The sequence below is a fragment of the Macaca nemestrina genome, chromosome 1 (genome assembly GCF_043159975.1).
Source record: "Macaca nemestrina isolate mMacNem1 chromosome 1, mMacNem.hap1, whole genome shotgun sequence".
NCBI lineage: Eukaryota > Metazoa > Chordata > Mammalia > Primates > Cercopithecidae > Macaca > Macaca nemestrina.
The window spans coordinates 107,943,330-107,963,746 of record NC_092125.1 but is presented as its reverse complement, the minus strand read 5'-3'; the positions used below and the strand labels follow the sequence as shown (position 1 = coordinate 107,963,746).

The 20,417-nt window shown below is 43.5% G+C and overlaps 1 protein-coding gene across 5 annotated transcripts in view; it reads right to left on the bottom strand.

The window, feature by feature from the left end:
• Nucleotides 1–19,962, bottom strand: part of LOC105497868 (thioesterase superfamily member 4) — a 53,396-nt gene extending 33,434 nt beyond the window's left edge. Inside the window, exon 1 of one of the 5 annotated variants that reach the window (XM_071085419.1) lies at nt 19,410–19,962. In XM_071085419.1, coding sequence (XP_070941520.1) covers nt 19,410–19,508 — 99 coding nt within the window. In that variant the 5' untranslated portion in view covers nt 19,509–19,962. Of the gene's footprint in view, nt 1–15,342; nt 15,582–19,409 lie in introns of those variants that run through there. The other 4 variants (XM_071085418.1, XM_071085424.1, XM_071085425.1 and 1 more) reach the window with 4 other exon arrangements.
• Nucleotides 19,963–20,417: the final 455 nt, after the last annotated feature.

The following is a 20,417-nucleotide window of genomic DNA, read 5'->3' as shown; positions in this document are numbered from 1 at the left end:
GGAAGACAAGGTGTGACTTACTAAGGAGCAGAACAAAGTGTATGCCCACAGACACCAGAAAGGAAAACTGGCTTTCTGGACTGCTGCAGATATCTTGGAACATGTAGGATCACAGAAGCTATTAACTCCATGGCATTCTACTTTCAGCCACTCTTATCAATTCATTCAGATTTAATGTACCTACAATACACAGACTGCACCATAAAACCAAAACAGGGAGGTCACAGTATGATGGGAGAACCAGCTTTCTGCTGACAGGGGCTGGCTCCAATGCTGGCTTGGTGGGAAGAATACAGGGAACCTGTCTCAAAAACTCTATGGAAGAGGAGACGCCTAGCCTCCCAACCTACATCTTTCTCCCATGCTGGATGCTTTCTGCCCTCGAACGTCGGACTCCAAGTTCTTCAGTTTTGGGACTCTGACTGGCTCTCCTTGCTCCTCAGCTTGCAGACAGCCTATTGTGGGACCTTGTGATCGTTCTTAATTATTGTAGGAACATAATACATGTCGGATTGGGCAGAGTGATTCCTCCAACTATTTTCAAAACTGTATTAGCTGAGCATGTGGAGGCATGCATTGTGAATTTTAGCTCAAGATTGACTGCAAAAACCAGCAATCCGGAGAGGACCCACAGACCCTCTGAAGGAAGCGGACTGCTCCTGCAGGACCGGGAGACATCCCAAACACTATGAGTGCCCCAACTGTGGACGTGGGAAAGAAAGACCCTTCTCTCCCGAACACACACCCCCACTGGGGAAGCTGGTCTGTCTGCAGGAGAAATTTCTGACTTTACCAGGAGCTGAGTCAAGTTAGAGAGCTAAGCCGAGCGAAATACAGGGGTAGAGGAAGCAGCAGAAAGGCCCTGGGAGCTCACTGGGTCCCCAAGCAGCCCATACCTGCTTGGCACCACAGGGATCCATCAGGAGGGTGCCCAAAGGAGCAGGGGGTAAAATTCCACAGGGAGAAGGAATTCTCTAGCTGAACTTTGTAACAGTTTCAACTGGGGAGAAGCTTCCTGGCCAGAACTCGGGGAGGGCATGAACCCAGCTTGCAGACTTCAGAGGTCGGGGAAGAACTAAAGCCCTTCCTTCTTTTGCAGCTGGGAGGTGGAAAGCCTCAGACAAGTTTTCAAGCCCATCTTGCCCTCCACCTGGAAACAGACTCGGGGCTATTGGAAGGCCGCGGTGGGAGTGAGACCGGTCCTTCAGTTTGCATGGGAGCTGGGTGAGGCCTGTGACTGCCGGTTTTCCCCAACTTCCCTGACAACCTGTATGACTCAGCAGAGGCAGCCATAATTCTTCTAGGTATACAACTCCAGTGACCTGGGAATCTCACCCCCATCCCCCACAATAGCCACAGCAAGATCCCCCCAAGGAGAATCTGAGCTCAGATGTGCCTAGCCCCAGCCCTACGTGATGGTCCTTCCCTATCTACCCTGGTAGCAGAAGACAAAGGGCATATAATCTTGGGAGTTCGAGGGCCCCGCCCACCACCGGTCCCTCTCCACACTACTACAGCTGATGCTTTCTGGAAAGTGCAACCTTTTGGCAGGAGGCCAACCAGCACAAAAGTAAAGCATTAAACCAAAGCTAAGAACCCTCACAGAGTCCACTGCACCCTCTGCCACCTCCACCAGAACAGGCCCTGGTATTCATGGCTGGGAGACCCACAGACAGCTCACATCACAGGACTCTGTGCAGACAACTCCTAGTACCAACCCAGAGCTGGGCAGACTCGCTGGGTGGCTAGACCCAGAAGAGAGACAACAATCATGGCAGTTTGGCTCACAGGAAGTCACATCCACAGGAAAAGCAGGAGAGTACTACATCAACGGAACACCTTGTGGGACACAAAAATCTGAACAACAGCCTTCAGCCCTAGACCTTCCCTTTGACAGAGCCTACCTACCCAAATGAGAAGGAACCAGAAAACCTACCCTGGTAATATGACAAAACAAGGCCTGTCAACACCCCCCAAAAATCACACTAGTTCACCGGCAATGGATACAAACCAAGAAGAAATCCCCGATTTCCCTGAAAAAGAATTCAGGAGGTTAGCTGTTAAGGCAATCAGGGAGATACCAGAGAAAGGCAAAGCCCAATGCAAGGAAATCCAAAAAATGATACAAGAAGTGAAGAGAGGGCCGGGTGTGGTGGCTTATGCCTGTAATCTCAGCACTTTGGGAGGCCAAGGTGGGCAGATCACAAGATCAAGAGATCGAGACCATCCTGGCCAACATGGTGAAACCCCCTCTCTACTAAAAATACAAAAATTAGCTGGGTGTGGTGGTGCACGCCTATAGTCCCAGCTACTCAGGAGGCTGAGGCAGGAGAATTGCTTGAACCTGGGAGACGGAGGTTGCAGTGAGCCGAGATTGTGCCCCTGTACTCCAGCCTGGGTGACAGAGTGAGACTTCGTCAAAAAAAAAAAATAATAATAATAATAAAAAGAAGTGAAGGAAGAAATATTCAAGGAAATAGACAGCTTAAAGAAAAAACAATATAAAATTCAGGAAATTCTGGACACACTTTTAGAAATGCAAATTAACCTAATCCAACAAAGAGAAAGAAAAAATAGCAAGAAAACATGAACAAAGCCTCCGAGAAGTCTGGGATTTTGTTAAACTACCAAACCTAAGAACAATCAGTGTTCCTGAGGAAGAGGACAATTCTAAAAGCTTGGAAAACATATTTGGGGAATAATCGAGGAAAACTTCCCTGGTCTTGCTAGAGATCTAGACATGCAAATACAAGAAGCACAAAGAGCACCTGGGAAATTCATCACAAAAAGACCTGCACCCAGGCACACTGTCATCAGGTTATCCAAAGTTAAGACAAAGGAAAGAATCCTAAGAGCTGTGAGACAGAAGCACCAGGTAACCTATAAAGGAAAATCTAGCAGTTTAACAGCAGATTTATCAGCAGAAACCTTACAAGCCAGAAGGAAATGGGGCCCTATCTTCAGCCTCCTCAAACAAAACAATTATCAGCCAAGAATTTTGTATCCAGTGAAACTAAGTATCATATACGAAGGAAAGATACAGTCCTTTTCAGACAAACAAATGCTGAGAGAATTTGTCATTTTCAAGCCACCATTACAAGAACTGCTAAAAGGAGCTCTAAATCTTGAAACTAATCCCAGAAACATGTCAAAACAGAACCTCTTTAAAGCATAAATCACACAGGACCTATAAAACAAAAATACAAATTAGCCGGGCGAGGTGGCGGGCGCCTGTAGTCCCAGCTACTCGGGAGGCTGAGGCAGGAAAATGGCGTAAACCCAGGAGGTGGAGCTTGCAGTGAGCTGAGATCCGGACACTGCACTCCAGCCTGGGTGACAGAGCGAGACTCCGTCTCAAAAAAAAAAAAAAAACAAAAACCCCAAAGAGCACAATGAACACAATGGAACCTCACATTTCAATAATAAATTGAATGTAAATGGCCTAAGTGCTCCACTTAAAAGATGCAGAACTGCAGAATGGATAAGAACTCAACAACCAACTACATGCTGCCTTCAAGAGACTCACCTAACACATAAGGACTCAAATAAAGGGGTGGAAAAAGGCATTTCATGCAAATGGACACCAAAAGCAAGCAGAGATAGGTAGCTATTCTTACATCGACAAAACAAACTTTAAAGCAACAGCGGACAAAAAAGACAAAGAGGGACAGTATATAATGGTAAAAGGCCTTGTCCAAAAGGAAAATATCACAATCCTAAATATATATGCACCTAACACTGGAGGTCCCAAATTTATAAAACAATTACTAATGACCTAAGAAATGAGATAGTCAACAACAAAATAATAGTGGGGGACTTCAATACTCCACTGACAGCTGCTAGGGCTAAGCCCCCAAATCTGGCCATAAACTGGCCCCAAAACTGGCCATAAAAAAACCTCTGCAGCACTGTGACATATTTGTGATGGCCATGATGCCCACGCTGAAGGTTGTGGGTTTACCGGAATGAGGGCAAGGAACACCTGGCCCAACCAGGACGGAAAACTGCTTAAAGGTGTTCCTAAGCCACAAACGATAACATGAGCCTTAAGGACATCTGTGCCTTAAGGACATGTTCCTGCTGCAGATAACTAGCCAGAGCCCAGCCCTTTGTTTCCCGTAAGGAATACTTTTAGTAAACCTATAATCTATAGAAACAATGCTTATCACTGGCTTGCTGTCAATAAACATGTGGGTAAATCTCTGTTCGGGGCTCTCAGCTCTGAAGGTTGTGAGACCCCTGATTTCCCACTCTACACCCTATATTTCTGTGTGTGTGTCTTTAATTCCTCTAGCGCCACTGGGTTAGGGACTCCACAACTGAGTTGGTCTCGGCAGACAGCACTAGACAAGTCATCAAGACAGAAAGTCAACAAAGAAACAATGGATTTAAACTATACCTTGGAACAAAGCGACTTAACAGATATATACAGAACATTTCATCTGACAACCACAGAATACACATTCTATTTGATAATGCATGGAACTTTCTCCAAGACAGATCATGATAGGCCATAAACAAGCCTCCATAAATTTAAGAAAATTGAAATTATATCAAGCACTCTCTCAGACCATAGTGGAATAAAACTGGAAATCAACTCCAAAAAGAACCTTCAACACCATGCAAATAAGCCAGGTGCAGTGGCTTACACCTGTAATCCCAGCACTTTGGGAGGCTGAGGTGGGAGGATCACCTGAGGTCAGGAGTTCGAGACCAGCCTGACCAACATGGCAAAACCCTGTCTCTACTAAAAATACAAAAATCAGGCAGGAGTGGTGGCATGCACCTGTAATCCCAGCTACTCAGGAGACTGAGGCAGGAGAACTGCTTGAACCCAGGAGGCAGAAGTTGCAGTGAGCTGAGATCATGCCACTGCACCCCAGCCTGGGCAATAAGAGCGAAACTCTGTCTCAGAAAAAAACAAAAACAACAACAACAACAAAAAACCTGCTCCTGAATGAGCTTCAGGTCAAAAACGACATCAAGATGGAAATTTAAAAAATTCTTCAAACTGAATGACAATAATGACACAACCTATCAAAACCTCTGGGATACAGCTAAGGCAATGCTAAGAGGAAAGTTCATAGCCCTAAACGCCTACCTCAAAAAGTCTGAAAGAGCACAAACAGACAATCTAAGGTCACAGCTCAAGGAACTAGAGAAACAAGAACAAACCAAACCCAACTCAGCAGATGAAAGGAAATAACTAAGATCAGAGCAGAACTAAATGAAACTGAAACAAACAATATAAAAGATAAATGAAACAAAAAACTGGTTCTTTGAAAAGATAAATAAAATTGATAAGCCATTAGCAAGATTAACCAAGAAGAGAGAAAATCCAAATAACCTCACTAAGAAATGAAACAGGAGATGTTACAACTGACACCACTGAAATACAAAAGATTAAGGCTACTATGAACATCTTTACACACATAAACTAGAAAACCAAGAAGAGATGGGTAAATTCCTGGAAAAATACAGCCCATCTAGCTTAAATCAGGAAGAATTAGATATCCTGAACGGACCAATAACAAGCAGCGAGATTGAAATGGTAATTTAAAAATTACCAACAACAACAAAAAAGTCCAGGACAAGATGGATTCACAGCAGAACTCTACGAGACATTCAAAGAAGAACTGGTACCAATCCTTTAGACACTATTCCACAAGATAGAGAAAGAAGGAACCCTCCCTAATTCATTCTTTGAAGCCAGCATCACCCTAATACCAAAACCAGGAAAGAACATAACCAAAAAAGAAAACTACAGACTGATATCCTTGATGAACATAAGATGCTAAAATCCTAATACAAAATACTAGCTAACCGAATCCAACAACATATCAAAAAGATATTCTGCCATGATAAAGTGGGTTTCATACCAGCGATACAGGCACTGTTTAATGTATGCAAGTCAATAAATGTGATAACGCTACATAAACAGAATTAAAAACAAAAATCACATGATCATCTCAACAGATGCAGAAAAGGCATTCAATAAAATCCAGGATTCCTTTATGATTAAAGCCCTCAGCAAAATTGGCATACAAGGGACATATCTTAATGTAATAAAAGCCATCTATGACAAACCCACAGCCAACATAATACTAAATGGGGAAAAGTTGAAAGCATTCCCTCTGAGAACGGAAACAAGACAAAGGATGCCCACTCTCACCACTCCTCTTCAACTGGAGGAGTCCTGGCCAGAGCAATCAGACAACAGAAATAAAGGGCATCCAAATTGGTAAAGAGGAAGTCTAACCATCCCTGTTTGATCGTTTACCTTGCAAACCCTAAGAATTCCTCCAGAAATCTCCCTGAACTCATAAAAGTATTCAGCAAAGTTTCTGGATACAAGACTTTTTTTTTTTTTTTTTTTTTTTAAAGACAGATTTTTGCTCTTGCTGCCCAGGTTGGAGTGCAATGGCACGATCTCAGCTTACCACAACCTTTGCCTCCTGGGTTCAAGCAATTCTCCTGCCTCAGCCTCCCGAGTAGCTGGGATTACAGGCATGTGCCACCATGCCTGGCTAATTTTTGTATTTTTAGTAGAGACGGGGTTTCTCCATGTTGGTCAGGCTGGTCTCAAACTCCTGACCTCAGGTGATCCACCTGCCTCCGCCTCCCAAAGTGCTGGGATTACAGGCGTGAGCCACTGCACCCGACCACCGGATACAAGATTAATGTACACAAATCAGTAGCTCTTCTATATACCAAGAGCAACCAAGCAAAAAATGAAATCAAGAACTCAATGCATTTTACAATAGCTGCAAAAAATAAAATATAAAATATTTAGGAATATACCTAACAAAGGAGTTGAAAGACCTCTACAAGGAAAACTACAAAACACTGCTGAAAGAAATCATAGATGACACAAACAAATGGAAACACATCCCGTGATCATGGATGGGTAGAATCAATATTATGAAAATGACCATACTGCCAAAAGCAATCTAAATTCAACGCAACCCTCATCAAAATACCACCATCATTCTTCACCGAGTTAGAAAAAACAATTCTAAAATTCATATGGAACCAAAAAAGAACCCACATAGCCAAAGCAAGACTAAGCAAAAAGAACAAATCTGGAGGCATCACACTACCTGATTTCAAACTATACTATAAAGCCATAGTCACCAAAATAGCATGGCACTGGTATAAAAACAGGCACATAGACCAGTGGAACAGCATAGAGAACCCAGAAATAAACCCAAATACTTACAGCCAACTGATCTTCGACAAAGCAAACAAAAACATAAAGTGGGGAATGGACACCCTTTTCAACAAATGGTGCTGGGATAATTGGCTAGCCACATGTAGGGAATAAAACTGGATCGTCACCTCTCGCCTTATACAAAAATCAACTCAAGATGGATTAAGGACTTAAACCTAAGACCTGAAACTATAAAGATTCTAGAAGATAACACCGTAAAAACCCTTTTAGACTTTGGCTTGGGCAAAGATTTTATGACCAAGTACCCAAAAGCAAATATAATAAAAACAAAGATAAATAGCTGGGACTTTAATTAAACTAAAGAGCTTTTGGATAGCCAAAGGAACAGTCAGCAGAGTAAACGGACAACACACAGAATGGGAGAAAATCTTCACAATCTATACATCTAACAAAGGACAATATCCAGAATCTACAACGAACTTAAATAGATCAGTAAGAAAAAAATCCCATCAAAAAGTGGGCTACGGACATGAATAGACAATTCTCAAAAGATATACAAATGGCTAACAAACACATGAAAAAATGCTCAACATCACTAATCATCAGGGAAATGCAAATCAAAACCACAATGTGATACCACCTTACTCCTGCAAGAATGGCCATAATAAAAAAAATAAAAAAATAGTAGATGTTGGCGTGGATGCAGTGATCAAGGAACATTTCTGCACTGCTGGTGGGAATGTAAACTAGTACAGCTGCTATGGAAAACAGTGTGGAAAAGAAGTCATTATTTGAAAAAGATACTTGCACATGCATGTTTATAGCAGCATAATTCACAATTGCAAAATCGTGGAACCAACCCAAATTTGCAGTGACCTGGATGAGACTGGAGACTATTATTCTAAGTGAAGTAACTCAGGAATGGAAAACCAAACATTGTATGTTCTCACTTATATGTGAGAGCTAAGCTATGAGGACGCAAAGGCATAAGAATGATACAATGGACTCTGGGGACTTGGGGGGAAGAATGGGAGGGGGATGAGGGATAAAAGACTATAAATATGGTGCAGTGTATACTGCTCGGGTGATGGGTGCACCAATATCTCACAAATCACTAGTGTAAAGAACTTACTCATGTAACCAAATACCACCTGTACCTGAATAACTTACGGGAAAAAAAAATTAAAAAATAAAAATTAAACAAAACAAATCAAAACAAAAGTCTACAGAAGCCGAGGCATGGTGGCATACCTTTAGTCCCAGAACTTTGAGGGTGCCGAGGCGGGTGGATCACTTGAGGTCAGGAGTTTGAGACCAGCCTGGCCAACATGGTGAAACCCCATCTCTACAAAAAATACAAAAATTAGCTGGGCGTGATGGTGTGTGCCTGTGGTCTCAGCTACTTGGGAGGCTGAGGAACGAGAATTACTTAAACCAGGGAGGTGGAGGTTGCAGTGAGCTAAGACTGCACCACTGCACTCCAGTCCGGGCAACAGAGTGAGATTCTGTTTCAAAAACAAACAAACAAAAAACTCTACAGAATAAAAGCCTCCTGGCTGAACAAAAGCAAGTCCTGACTTTGGAGTACCAGAGGGTTGGGGATACATGATCAGGGTTGAAACCACTTTGCCCTTAGCCCAGGATTTGTAATTTTTTTCCGTATTTTTTTTTTTTTTTTTTTTGAGACGGAGTCTCGCTCTGTCGCCCAGGCTGGAGTGCAGTGGCGTGATCTCGGCTCACTGCAAGCTCCGCCTCCCGGGTTCACGCCATTCTCCTGCCTCAGCCTCCCGAGTAGCTGGGACTACAGGCGCCCACAACCGCGCCCGGCTAATTTTTTGTATTTTTAGTAGAGACGGGGTTTCACCGTGGTCTCGATCTCCTGACCTTGTGATCCGCCCGCCTCGGCCTCCCAAAGTGCTGGGATTACAGGCGTGAGCCACCGCGCCCGGCCTTCCGTATTTTTTTTAATCGGCTCATCCTTTCAGAACCCAGCTCAGAAAATCTGGGAAAGAAAGAAAAGAAAAAGTTTTAAACCCACCCATCTCTCCCTCTTAAAATAACTAAGGGCAAATTTTCTTTCCTCCAAATTTTTAAAATATAATTTTTCCTAATATACTTGTAAACTCAGTAAAAACAAAAACAAACAAAATTTTAAAAATCCCACAATTTTGCTTTCTGCTTTTGCCACTTGAAATTATTTAGTGCTCACTTTCTCCATAATATCAGTTACCACCATTTTCAACAGCAGAAAAATAGTCCATTAAACTGATATACTACATAATTAGCCATTAAGGTAGACATTTAAATTATTTCCAATCTTTTGCTGCTCTAAATGAAAATGTCCACTGGAACATTATGAATATAGCTTTTCCTCTATTTTGGATTATTTCCTTAGAATCCAGTCCTGATTATGTAACTTTTAAAGAACATGAATCTAGAAGTAACCCAACAAAGACAATTCATCACAGATTACTATGTATTGACCAAAACATGTCAACTGAGAGGCAGAATACTATGTATAAGCTTTGGAGTTACGAATTTGAACTCATCTCATTAGCCACTGGTCTCATCTCAAACAAGCAACTCTAGGATCCTTCAGTTCCACTGTCCTTTTATGGACCAGTGATACAGAACTAATTAAATGCTTTTAGGAATTAGAATGACTCCCTTAACTGTGGGTTCTCCTAATTTTAACTTTTAAAGTCTGGGATTCAGCAAAATCCAAGAAACTTTTTTTGAGCCCTACTATATGCCCTGGTTCTATGTAAGGGACAGGTAAAACACAGAGAAGACTTAGACCCTGCCTTCAAGTGTTAGCAGCCTTGGATGTGAAAAATACTACAAGAGAAGTAGATACAGGCAAAGAAGGGGTGACTTTCAGGGAAAACTTTAAAATGATGGAGTGATTTCCTACGGATAAAAAGTTCATTAAAGAGAGAACAGGGTAGGGGGGCCTGCTCCAAGCAAAGGCATAGGAGAGTGAAATAACCACATCACACTGGGGAACTGCTAGGATTTCAGCCTTCATACATGTAAGGTGGAAAGAGAGGAAGAGCAGCAAGATGTGAAGAACAAGAGGGATCACATCACAGGGCTTAGATTTCATCTTCTAGGTCAGTATTTCCAAAGACCAGTATGAAAAATGATTTTAGGTGGCACAAGGACAAAAATATATGTATTTTAAAATATAACAAAATATATTCATATATTATGAAAGGATATAAGTAGAAAACCCACATGTGATTTCACCAATGTTATTACATAGGATTAAGTTAACTAAAGTGGAGTCTTTAAAGAATCATGAAAGTACTTGAATGATACAGCACCTTTTTCCTTTATGAGGAAACTTAAGGAGTTTTAAGCAAGGGAGTAATATGAACATAGGTTTTAGAAAGCTCCATCTGGTGTAATGAATGAATTAAAATGGTGAAATGCAATGATAGGGAAACTAGTTAAAAGACTGTTGCAAAGGCCCAGGTCAGATATGGTCAGAATCTGAACTAGGTACTGAGTAATGAGAAGTAAAGTTTTAAGATACTTAGGACATTGGGACTGAGGGATGTGGGGAGTTACTGACTGGGAAACAGAAAGCAGAAGAGTCTTGAATATTATCTAGAGCTGTGGCTTTGAAAACTAGGGTGAATAGAATGAAAAGAAAGATTTTTCTTAGTGTGCACATGTGGATCAGGAGAGAGAAAACAGGAGTGGAACTATTTTAGTTTGGCACGGGTTGAGTTTGTTACTCCAGATGGACACTATAATAATGTAGAAATAGAAATAATAAAGCAAGGAGGTGAAAACTAAGAGATACTTGAAGTAAAGACAAAGCACAGATTATATATGAAGTAGAAATGTTCGGGACAACGATTATATTTTCTTGTCCTGAACACAGGAAAGGTCTTGCTTGACCTTTGGTTATACATTTATAAAGCAGTAAGACAGTGAAGTAAAAAGAACTCCCCAGAGAACCTCCCACTGGCCTTTGACTGGGAGAATGGGGTGGAGCCACAGAAGTTCATGCCATTGGCAGAGGTGAGGAGCCCAGCCTCTTGAGTTCCTGTGTGGCAAAGTAGGAACAGGTCCCTCTTCCACTGCTGAGATTTTTCTCTTTTTCCTTTTGCGCCCAATAAATTCCATTATTCTCACCCTTCTATGTGTCCATGAGTCTGATCTTTCCTGGTTGTGTGACAAGAACCCAATTTTTAGATGAATTGAGAAGAAAGTCCTACACCATCTTTGGCGCTCAAATGTGGGGCCTGAGGAAGTGAGGCAGGAAATTAAAGAAAGAAAAATAAAATTAAAAAAGAGAAAAACAAGCTTTCTATATGAGGCTGACTCATCCCAAAGGCAGTAACAGGCAAAGCCTGGACCTGGGTGAAGTCTCGATACCACTCTCAAAGAAGCCAGGGCTCAAAGGATGTGCTCTGGAGACTCTCCCAGCACTCCCTCAACAAAAGGATAGGAAAAAGTAAAGTTCCCCCTTGAATCCCATCCTCCTTCTGTATGATTGTACCTTGCTCTGCAAGTTTTATCAGTTTATAGATACTTGTTTTTTGTAACTAGTAACTTCCAGTATTGTTTTATCTAAACAGCACAGTGAAGGTTGTAAGACATGCCTGAGTAGGCCTAGGCTGCGGCCGTCTGGGCACCATAGCGAAGGTTATGAGATAAGCACTTGCAAGGCTCTTTTGAGCAAGCCTAGAAAACAGCCACCTGGGCTGCATAAGCAAGGGTCATATGTAATCCTGAATAATGCACCTGTCACAATTTGATTAACTGCCTTTGTTCTGCCTCTGTATCCTTGCTTTCACGCCACTATGCTTTGTGCCACTGTAAGCTTGTTTCAAGCTAGCCCACCCCCTTTTAGAAGTGTGTATAAAAGTCAAGTGCTGTCTTTGTTCTGGGCCTAGTTTTTGGATGTTAATGTGCTGGGTCTGAGTGCACTCGGTAAAGTTCTCCTGTTTCACCCCGTGGCCTCTCCAGTCCTCCTTCATTCCCGCAACAGAAGGGTGAGTCAAATGGGGACTCAAAACCTCTCACTTTCGTTTCTGAGCCTTTTGGTCTTATGGCATTCCTCTTCTTTTTGGGGTGACAGCAATGGCACCTATTTTTCCTTTTACAATACTGGAGGTGGTCCACAACCACCCCAATGGTCACGGGTGCACTCACAAGACAGTTGGGTAGGGTAGCTCCCTGTCCCCACTTCTTTACTGGCTGGGGTACATGGCAGTGTCTGCAGCATGTGTGTGTGGTGTCCAATGGCCACACAGGGCAGGAATGAGCCATAGCCACTGACCAGGCCCCAAGGCGCCAGCAAGGTTGGTTGGTGTTCCTCACCAGGTGCCTACAGAGTCTCCCCCTCCCCCCTCCAGGGAGTCTAGCTCTGTCCCACAGCAATTAAGCTTCTCTCTCTGGTGGAGGAACCATTTGCATAAGAATAAGAGGATCTTCCCCCAGGCATCCTTATCTCCTCTCCACTCCATCAGCAGTATACTTTTAAAGGAGGTTTTCCTTTTCCTTTTGGAAGACATTTTGCTCTGTTGAGAATGAAGAGGATTATTGTTTATATTTTCTGTAGAGTTTTGTGAGAAAGGATTTGTGAGGTTAGTCTTAAGCTGTAACCAATCTGTGTATTTTGCATGTCTTTCTGTATGGTCCATAGCAAACTTTGCTGCAGGCCTCCATCTTGTTTTACATCCTTGGGGGCGTGGCCTGTAACCCCATGGCATGGCTTTGTTTAGCCTGGTGAGGCCCAGATTCATCCTGGCTTAGGAAATGAGTCCTTTCTGGTTTGGTATCTGTATGCCCTTTTGCTATCTGTCAGTTCCCCTGCCCTCTACCAACCACCTTGGATTTTTCTTTCTCTGAGCCTTTAAGTAAAGTTTGAAAGCCAGAAATATTGGCCGCTTGGTGGAGCTAAAGTTAGATAATAAGGGAGTTAAAATAATTTTCTTAAGGAGTGCTCAGCTTAATTAAAAGTGGATATCTAAGTTGTAATTATCTTTATAAGGCCTTTATGTTTTCCTTTTCTTGGACCTTGTTTTGCTGAAAAAAGTGTTTCTTTTCAGTCGACTGAGTTATTTTTCTCCATTTTGCCTTGCCACTTTTAATGCCCGCATGAGGGAGGGACCTCTGTTTTCCTCATGGAACCCCAGGAATTAAAAGCAGATAGATCCCTCTCCCTGTGATGAAAGATCTTATGGCAACTGGGTTTTCTTCTGCCTGTCTGTGTAGTTACATATGTGTTGTGTGTGATGTCTACAAAAAATGCTCTAATTAATTGACCTAAAGGAAGATAAGTGCTTGGATCGACTATTTTTTTTAAAGGGAAGATAAAAGCTGTGGTACCTTTTAGTTTATGTGACTTTAATCTTTGAAAAATAAAAACAGCCTCACAGATTATTGGTAAAATGTAGATGTTGTCAAAATATAAATAGATGGACTAAATTATGCAGTTCAGTTACTAAGTTTGCTTAAAAAAGCAGTTACAAACTGCTTTTTGGTTTTTAAGAACTGTACAACTTTGAAAGGCCTGGGGACATATAAAACTAACCACGCCCTTAATTATACTGGAAGGAGTCAAACCTTAGCTGCACCTAGCACATAATTAAAACAACTTACCAGGTTTTACATTAAAGTTAAAAATTGCTAGGAGTTACCCGCATGACATATAATTCAGACTACTTGAATTGTTTTAGGTAAGATAAAGCTGGCCAGGAGCAGTGACTCACGCCTGTAATCCTAGCACTTAGGTCAGGAGTTCAAGATCAGCCTGGATAACATGGTGAAAACCTGTCTCTACTAAAAATACAAAAATTAGCCAGGCGTGGTGGCATGCACCTGTAATCCCAGCTACTTGGAGGCTGAGGCAGGAGAATCACTTGAACACAGGAGGTGGAGGCTCTAGTGAGCCAAGATTGCACTACTGCAGATAAGGCTAAAAGTTCAAACAAGTGGTAAAAAGATTGTAAGAATCTTGCAAAATTAATCTTATATTCAGTATGAAAATACTGACTAAATTCAAAAAGGTATTATATGATTTTTCTGTAAATTGAGCATTGAAACAAAAGCACAACAAGGTACTCTTTTTTTCTGAGATGGAGTCTCACTCTGTCACCCAGGCTGGAGTGCAGTAGTGCAATCTTGGCTCACTGCAACCTCCGCCTCCTGGGTTCAAGAGATTTTTTGTGCCTCAGCCTCCTGAGTAGTTGGGACTACAGGCATGCGCCATCACATCTGGCTAGTTTTTGAATTTTAGTAAAGATGGGGTTTTATCATGTTGACCAGGCTAGTCTTAAACTCCTGACCTCAGGTGATTCGCCTGCCTCAGCCTCCCAAAGTGCTGGGATTATAGGCATGAGCCACTGTCCTAAACTCAATTCCAAGCTTCAGGTCAAAGCCCTAGGAAAGAAAACTGGATCTAAGGGATCCAGAGGCAGACGATAACAGAAGTTAAATTGCACAGTGCAGGTGAGCATGGCTAATTCCTGCTGATTAAGCCAAGCCTCCTGTTTTATGGATAAAGGTTGTGCTAATATCCATGGCATAAATGAGGTTTAGAGAACTCCCAGGTTACTGACAGTAGCGGGGATAGAGGCATAGATGAGAGCGGATAATTCCTATTCTCCAGCACCTCCCTGCTTCATGGGTACAAGCTGCTTTGGCACCCATGGGTGTCACCCTGTCATGGTTGCCTGGACTTGGGGATAGAAGGACGGAGGAAAGAAAGAGGAACACCTCACTTTCCCTCCCTCACATACCCCAGGTATTTGCTAGGAAGAGACACTTGCTTCCCTCTTTCTAGATGAGTAGCCATCCATCTTCAGTTTGTACCCCTTTCGAATGCATCCTGAACCCCTGGGATTCCTTTGAAAAAAGAGAACCTCTTTTTCCTTTCTCCTCCTCTGTCCTCTCTTCACTGATACGTTAATTGTATCTCTGTACTTACTACAGGACACTCCCCTCAGATGCATCCTCCAAACTGGGAAGAGTTAATTTCCCAAACCTTAAACTGGTTGGCACAGGATTCGGCTCAGGGAAAGGGAACCCAGAAGCCTGACATGCTGGCAAAAGGGCTTTTTTTTTGTTTTTTTTTGTACTAGTGGGGCTTTTGGCCTCCCTTTCCCTGTACAAACTGGTAAAAGGCCTTGGGATTTCTGAGCTGTCCTTACCTCGGCCCTGTTTCGTTTTGATACACGTCTTCTAATAACCCAGTTTGTCTCTTCTTGCCTTCAGGCCATCAAACTCCAAACAGTCATGCAACCAGAGCCTTGGACAAGGGACCCCTTTGCCAAGGACCCTCAGATAGGCCTCTGAGGGAGCTCTGACTGCCTTTTCTCCAAAACAGCACCCCCTGTCAGCAGGAAGCAGTTAAGATAAGTCCTCATCCTTATCCTTATCCTAATGGTAGTTAAATGTATTTCTTTAGAGGGGGAATGAGACAAGCAAGTATAAACGTGTCCCCGGAGAATCTCTAACCGGCCTGCACACCAGGAGAACAGGGTGGAGCCATGGAAGTTCGAGCTGTTTGCAGAAGGAAGGCGCCTCACCTCGTGAGTTCCGGTGGTGGGGCAGGAGCCAGGTAACAGGCTTCCCTCTCTGCTGAAAGTTTTTCTCCTTTTCCTTTTTCACCCAGTAAATTCCGGTTTTCTCACCTTACTATGTGTCCATGAGCCTAATCTTTCCTAGTCATGTGACAAGAACTCGGTTTTTAGTTGAACTGAGAAGAAAGTCCTACAATAGTAGGGCTTGTTAAGAAAAGTTATGACTCTTTAAATGTGTCTTCTTTTTTGAGAGTAAGTTACTGAACCGAAAGAAGCATGATTTATAAAGCCTGTAAATACTAATGCTTATTCTCAGCACAGATTACAAGGTACCAACATATAATTAAATAAATGAATTCATCTTTGTAAGATTAGCACATTTTTTCCCCAATGTGCAAGATGGTACAGGATTAGTGACTAATCTGTATTCATTATTCTTTAAAAGAAAGCTATAGTAGCTTAATAGAAACACTATACTCATCTAAATTACTATTTGGTCTTTCAGTTCTTATCAATACAGAGCTGTTCCCTCCTCTTTGTTCCCTTAGTACTTCATTATAGCACATAGTATATACTTATTTTAATTTTGCAATTTCATTCCTGCTAAATAAAATTTATAGGAGGCCATTGGTTTCGTCTGAGCTTCTACACCAGGCCCAACAGACCAAACCAAATGGAGTTACTCATGCTGAAGTTCCACACCTTTAAGTGGAAATTAAGTTGCTTATCTGATCTTTTGAGAAGGAGAATGAGAGAGACAATAGCCAAATACCCAAACAAGCCAGTTTTAGCTGGCATGATAAGGGTGTCTCCTCTGCTTTAACCTTTACAAGGAAATTAACTTTGAAACCACCAATCTGCTTTTTTGTTTCTGCTTTCTTTAGCCCCTTTGTGTCTCTAAAGCCAACCTCCTCTGCTCAGCGCATCAGAACGGTCATTCTATTTTATAGGAGGAAGTGTTGTTTGATTCTAGAGTTGCAAATAAAAGCCATGTAAGATCTTTAAACTAAATTTGTCATCTTATTTTTTGACAGTTCTGGCCAACATGGACAAAGGGACTAGAGGGACTTTGCTGACAACTCCTAAAATCCCTTGAGGCATGCAACAGAGACAGTGCCCATGTCTTTTGAGGCTCCCCTGTCTTCTTCAGAGTCTGAGGCTTGTACATCCAAGGTCAGACTTTGCTTTTTTTTTTTTTTTGAGACGGAGTCTCACCCTGTCACCCAGGCTGGAGTGCAATGGTGCAAGATTGGCTCACTGCAACCTCAACCTCCCGGGTTCAAGAGATTCTCCTGCCTCAGCCTCCCGAGTAGCTGGGATTACAGGCGCACACCATCATGCCGGCTAATTTTTTGAATCTTCAGTAGAAACAGGGTTTCACCATGTTGGCCAGGCTGGTCTTGAACTCCTGAGCTCGTGATCCACCTGCCTCGGCCTCCCAAAGTGCTGGGAATACAGGTGTGAGCCACTGTGCCTGGCCTAGACTTTGCTCTTTTTGCATAGATCCCCTTGATCATTTTGGTTTCCAATTCCAGGATTAGTTTGTGCTATGAGAGGACACATGAACTTGGGGTGGGTACCAAGGGTTAGTTTGTGCTATGTGACAGCATATGACCTTTTGGGGTTTGCAGTGGCTTGACAAGTCAGTGGCAAGAGTGGAAGTCACGACAGAAACATAACTTGATCCCGTAGGGAGGTCTCAGGTGTCTGACTGGGTCAGACAGAAATGGGCAATAAATGGCAATTACTGCAGGGGGTGTGAACCCTGGCTTTCAGAAATTCACAGGGATTTTATGTTCTATTATCTTAATTTCTTTTTCTTGTGTGCTTAGGTAGGGAAAAATCATTGGCTGACTTGGTTAAGGGGATCTCAATGCCAAAGCCAGAATGTGATTGGTGGGCATGAGTCAGGCACTTGAGAGCATCAGAATGCTTGCCAGCAAAAAACAGACTCTTGGGTTAGGATAAGCTGGTCATGGAAATGGGTCAGCTTCAAGAAAACTTCTGTGCAAGGAGGGAACATGTGAAAGCATTACATGACCCAATCCTGTGGCATTCCCCTTTTTTTTTTGAGATAAAGTCTCAACTCTGTTGCCCAGGCTGGAGTGCAGTGGTGTGATCACAGCTCACTGCAGCCTCAACCTCCTAGGCTCAAGAGATCCTCCTACCTCAGCCTCCCAAGTAGCTGGGACCACAGACATGTGCCACCATGTCCAGCTAATTTTTTGTAGAGATGGAATCTCCCCTTCTGTCTATAAAGCCAATCTCCTCTGCTCAGCTTATTGGAACATTCTATTTTATAGAATGAGGAGTTGCTTGATTCTACAATTGCAAATAAAAGCCAATTAAGATCTTCAAAGTAAATGTGTTATAATTTTGTCTTTTGACACCCTATTCTCCTATACTAGATTGTGAGCTTCTTAAGAGAAAGGATTGTTTCTTACCTGTACATCATCAGTGGCCAATAATGCCTGGCACAGTGTTGGGGCTTAATCAGTATTAATTGAATATATCAATAAAGCACAAAATAGGGATATATAAACAAGTAACATTTAATACTATTTTAGGCACTGCGTTAAAGTTTGCTTGCATTATGTCATTTAATCTTAAAACAACCTTTAAAGGTGAGGAAACTGGCTTAGGAGAGGGTATTAATGATTATCTGACATCCAGAAGCCTCCTACTCACTCCAGTGTTGGCTGCTTTGCTTCTCAGAAATAAGACGAGTCAGAGACAATCAGGATTAAACCATTGGAAGAGATGGTGCTCTTCTTCTGAGGTCTGTAATGGTTATAAGCCAGACTGCCTAAGTTCAGAGGCCAGCTCTGTCGCGTATTTTGTGTGTGCCCCTGCTGAACCTTTATTAATATCAGTCGTAGCAGTAGTGGTCCTTTCCCTGCTGAATTGAACAGATCCCAGCATACTGCACTCTGCTTCAAAACTGAGTCGCGTATATAGATTTCAAAACATCATATTGTACATGTTAAACATACAATTTTATGTCAATTAAAAACAAATTAGGAAAAAAAAAACCAGGCAGAGAGCAGTGACTCGCCTGTAATCCCAGTGCTTTGTGGGGTTCAGGTGGGAGGACCGCTTGAGCCCAGGAGTTCAAGGTTACAGTAATCGCCACTGCACTCTAGCCTGGGCGACAGAGCTAGATAGACCCTCTTTTTTATTGAGACGGAGTCTCACTAATGGCGCGATCTCGGCTCGCCACAGCCTCCGCCTCCCGGGTTCAAGGGATTCTCCTGCCTCAGCCTCCCAAGTAGCTGGGATTACAGGCATGCGCCACCACGCCCAGCTAATTCGGTAATTTTAGTAGAGAGAGGGGATTTCGCCATGTTGGTCAAGCTGCTCTCGAACTTCCGACCTCAAATGATCCGCCCGCCTCGGCCTCCCAAAGTGTTGGGATTACAGGCGTGAGTCACCGCGCCCTGCCGACCCTGTCTCTTAAAAAAAAAAAAACAAAAAAAACGGGGTCATCTTTCCATCCGTTTTCTAACGGTTTGAATCTCAGGACTAAGTATTCCTAGGCCCCTGTTGCTTACGCTGCCGTGTGGTGCCCAAGGGAGCTTTTATTCTGAGATTGGCTGGTTGGGGTATGGAGAAACAATCAAAGGCTCTGTTGCCGCAGGCGTGTTTCTGACTGTGAGTCCTGCTCCCGCCCCATGCCCAAGGGTGCCCAGACTCACCAGCGCGGGACGCGGCTCCCTACCCGGCAGGCGCCGGCCTCCCGGCGGCCCGCGCAGGGCCCCGAGCGTGCGGAGGCGCGCGGCGCAGCTCCTCAGCATGGCTCCCGGCCGCGCGGGCGCGCTTGCTCTAGCCCCGGACGGCGCACACTACCTCTGCCACACGACCGCTCGTCCGAGTTAACCCCTGGGGTGGACGCAGGGCGGAGCTTGGCGAAGAGGCGGTGCGCACTACAGGCGGCGGGCTGGCAGGGGTGTGAGGCTGGCGGAGTCCGGGGAGGGCATCGCTGTGTCTATCTTTTAGTTCCGGTCTTTTCTTTCCGAAGACTTCCCGCTGCGGCCAAGCGTCGGACCACTGCTGGGGCTTGTTAAAGGCAAGGGAAGCGCGGCCGGGGCGGATCCGGTTTACCGCCTTGGGCCCCTCAGCCCCGGAACCCGCGCGCCAACTGGAGGCTCTGCAGTCATCCTTCCCGCGTGACCCAGGGCGAACGCAGTGCTCCGTGTCCCCAAGTAGTTATCCCTCCCGCGGGACTGAATTCCCTGGGGCGGGTGGGAGCGCACGCTAGAAGTGGTATGAATAAAGTGTTTTATTGAAGGTCGTGGACAAGTCTCTGGGACAGGGTGGATAGTGCTGGTTTATATAAGGCAGTCTGGGCACAAAGAGCATTTATACGATTGAAAAGCTGCTTTCCCTGCCAATAGCCCCATACCCTCCCCAGGAGCTTGCGCCTTAGAAGACTCTTGTTATGTAAACTGACAGTTAAATTATATTACAAACGAAGGTAATGGATACTAAAAAGGTAATAGGTATTGTAACTATTTTACTGTTATCAATGCTTTTGAGGTTATTTACCTCTCTTGTATTCGTATGGCGGGAATACTAGGCGCATACCTTCGGAACTTCGAATTCAGTAACCTCACTGGGACCTTGAAATCGGACTGGGTTGGAGTATTCCCATTACTCAGATACTGCAAATCCGGGCCATCCTACCCCTTTAAGTGCTTACCAGT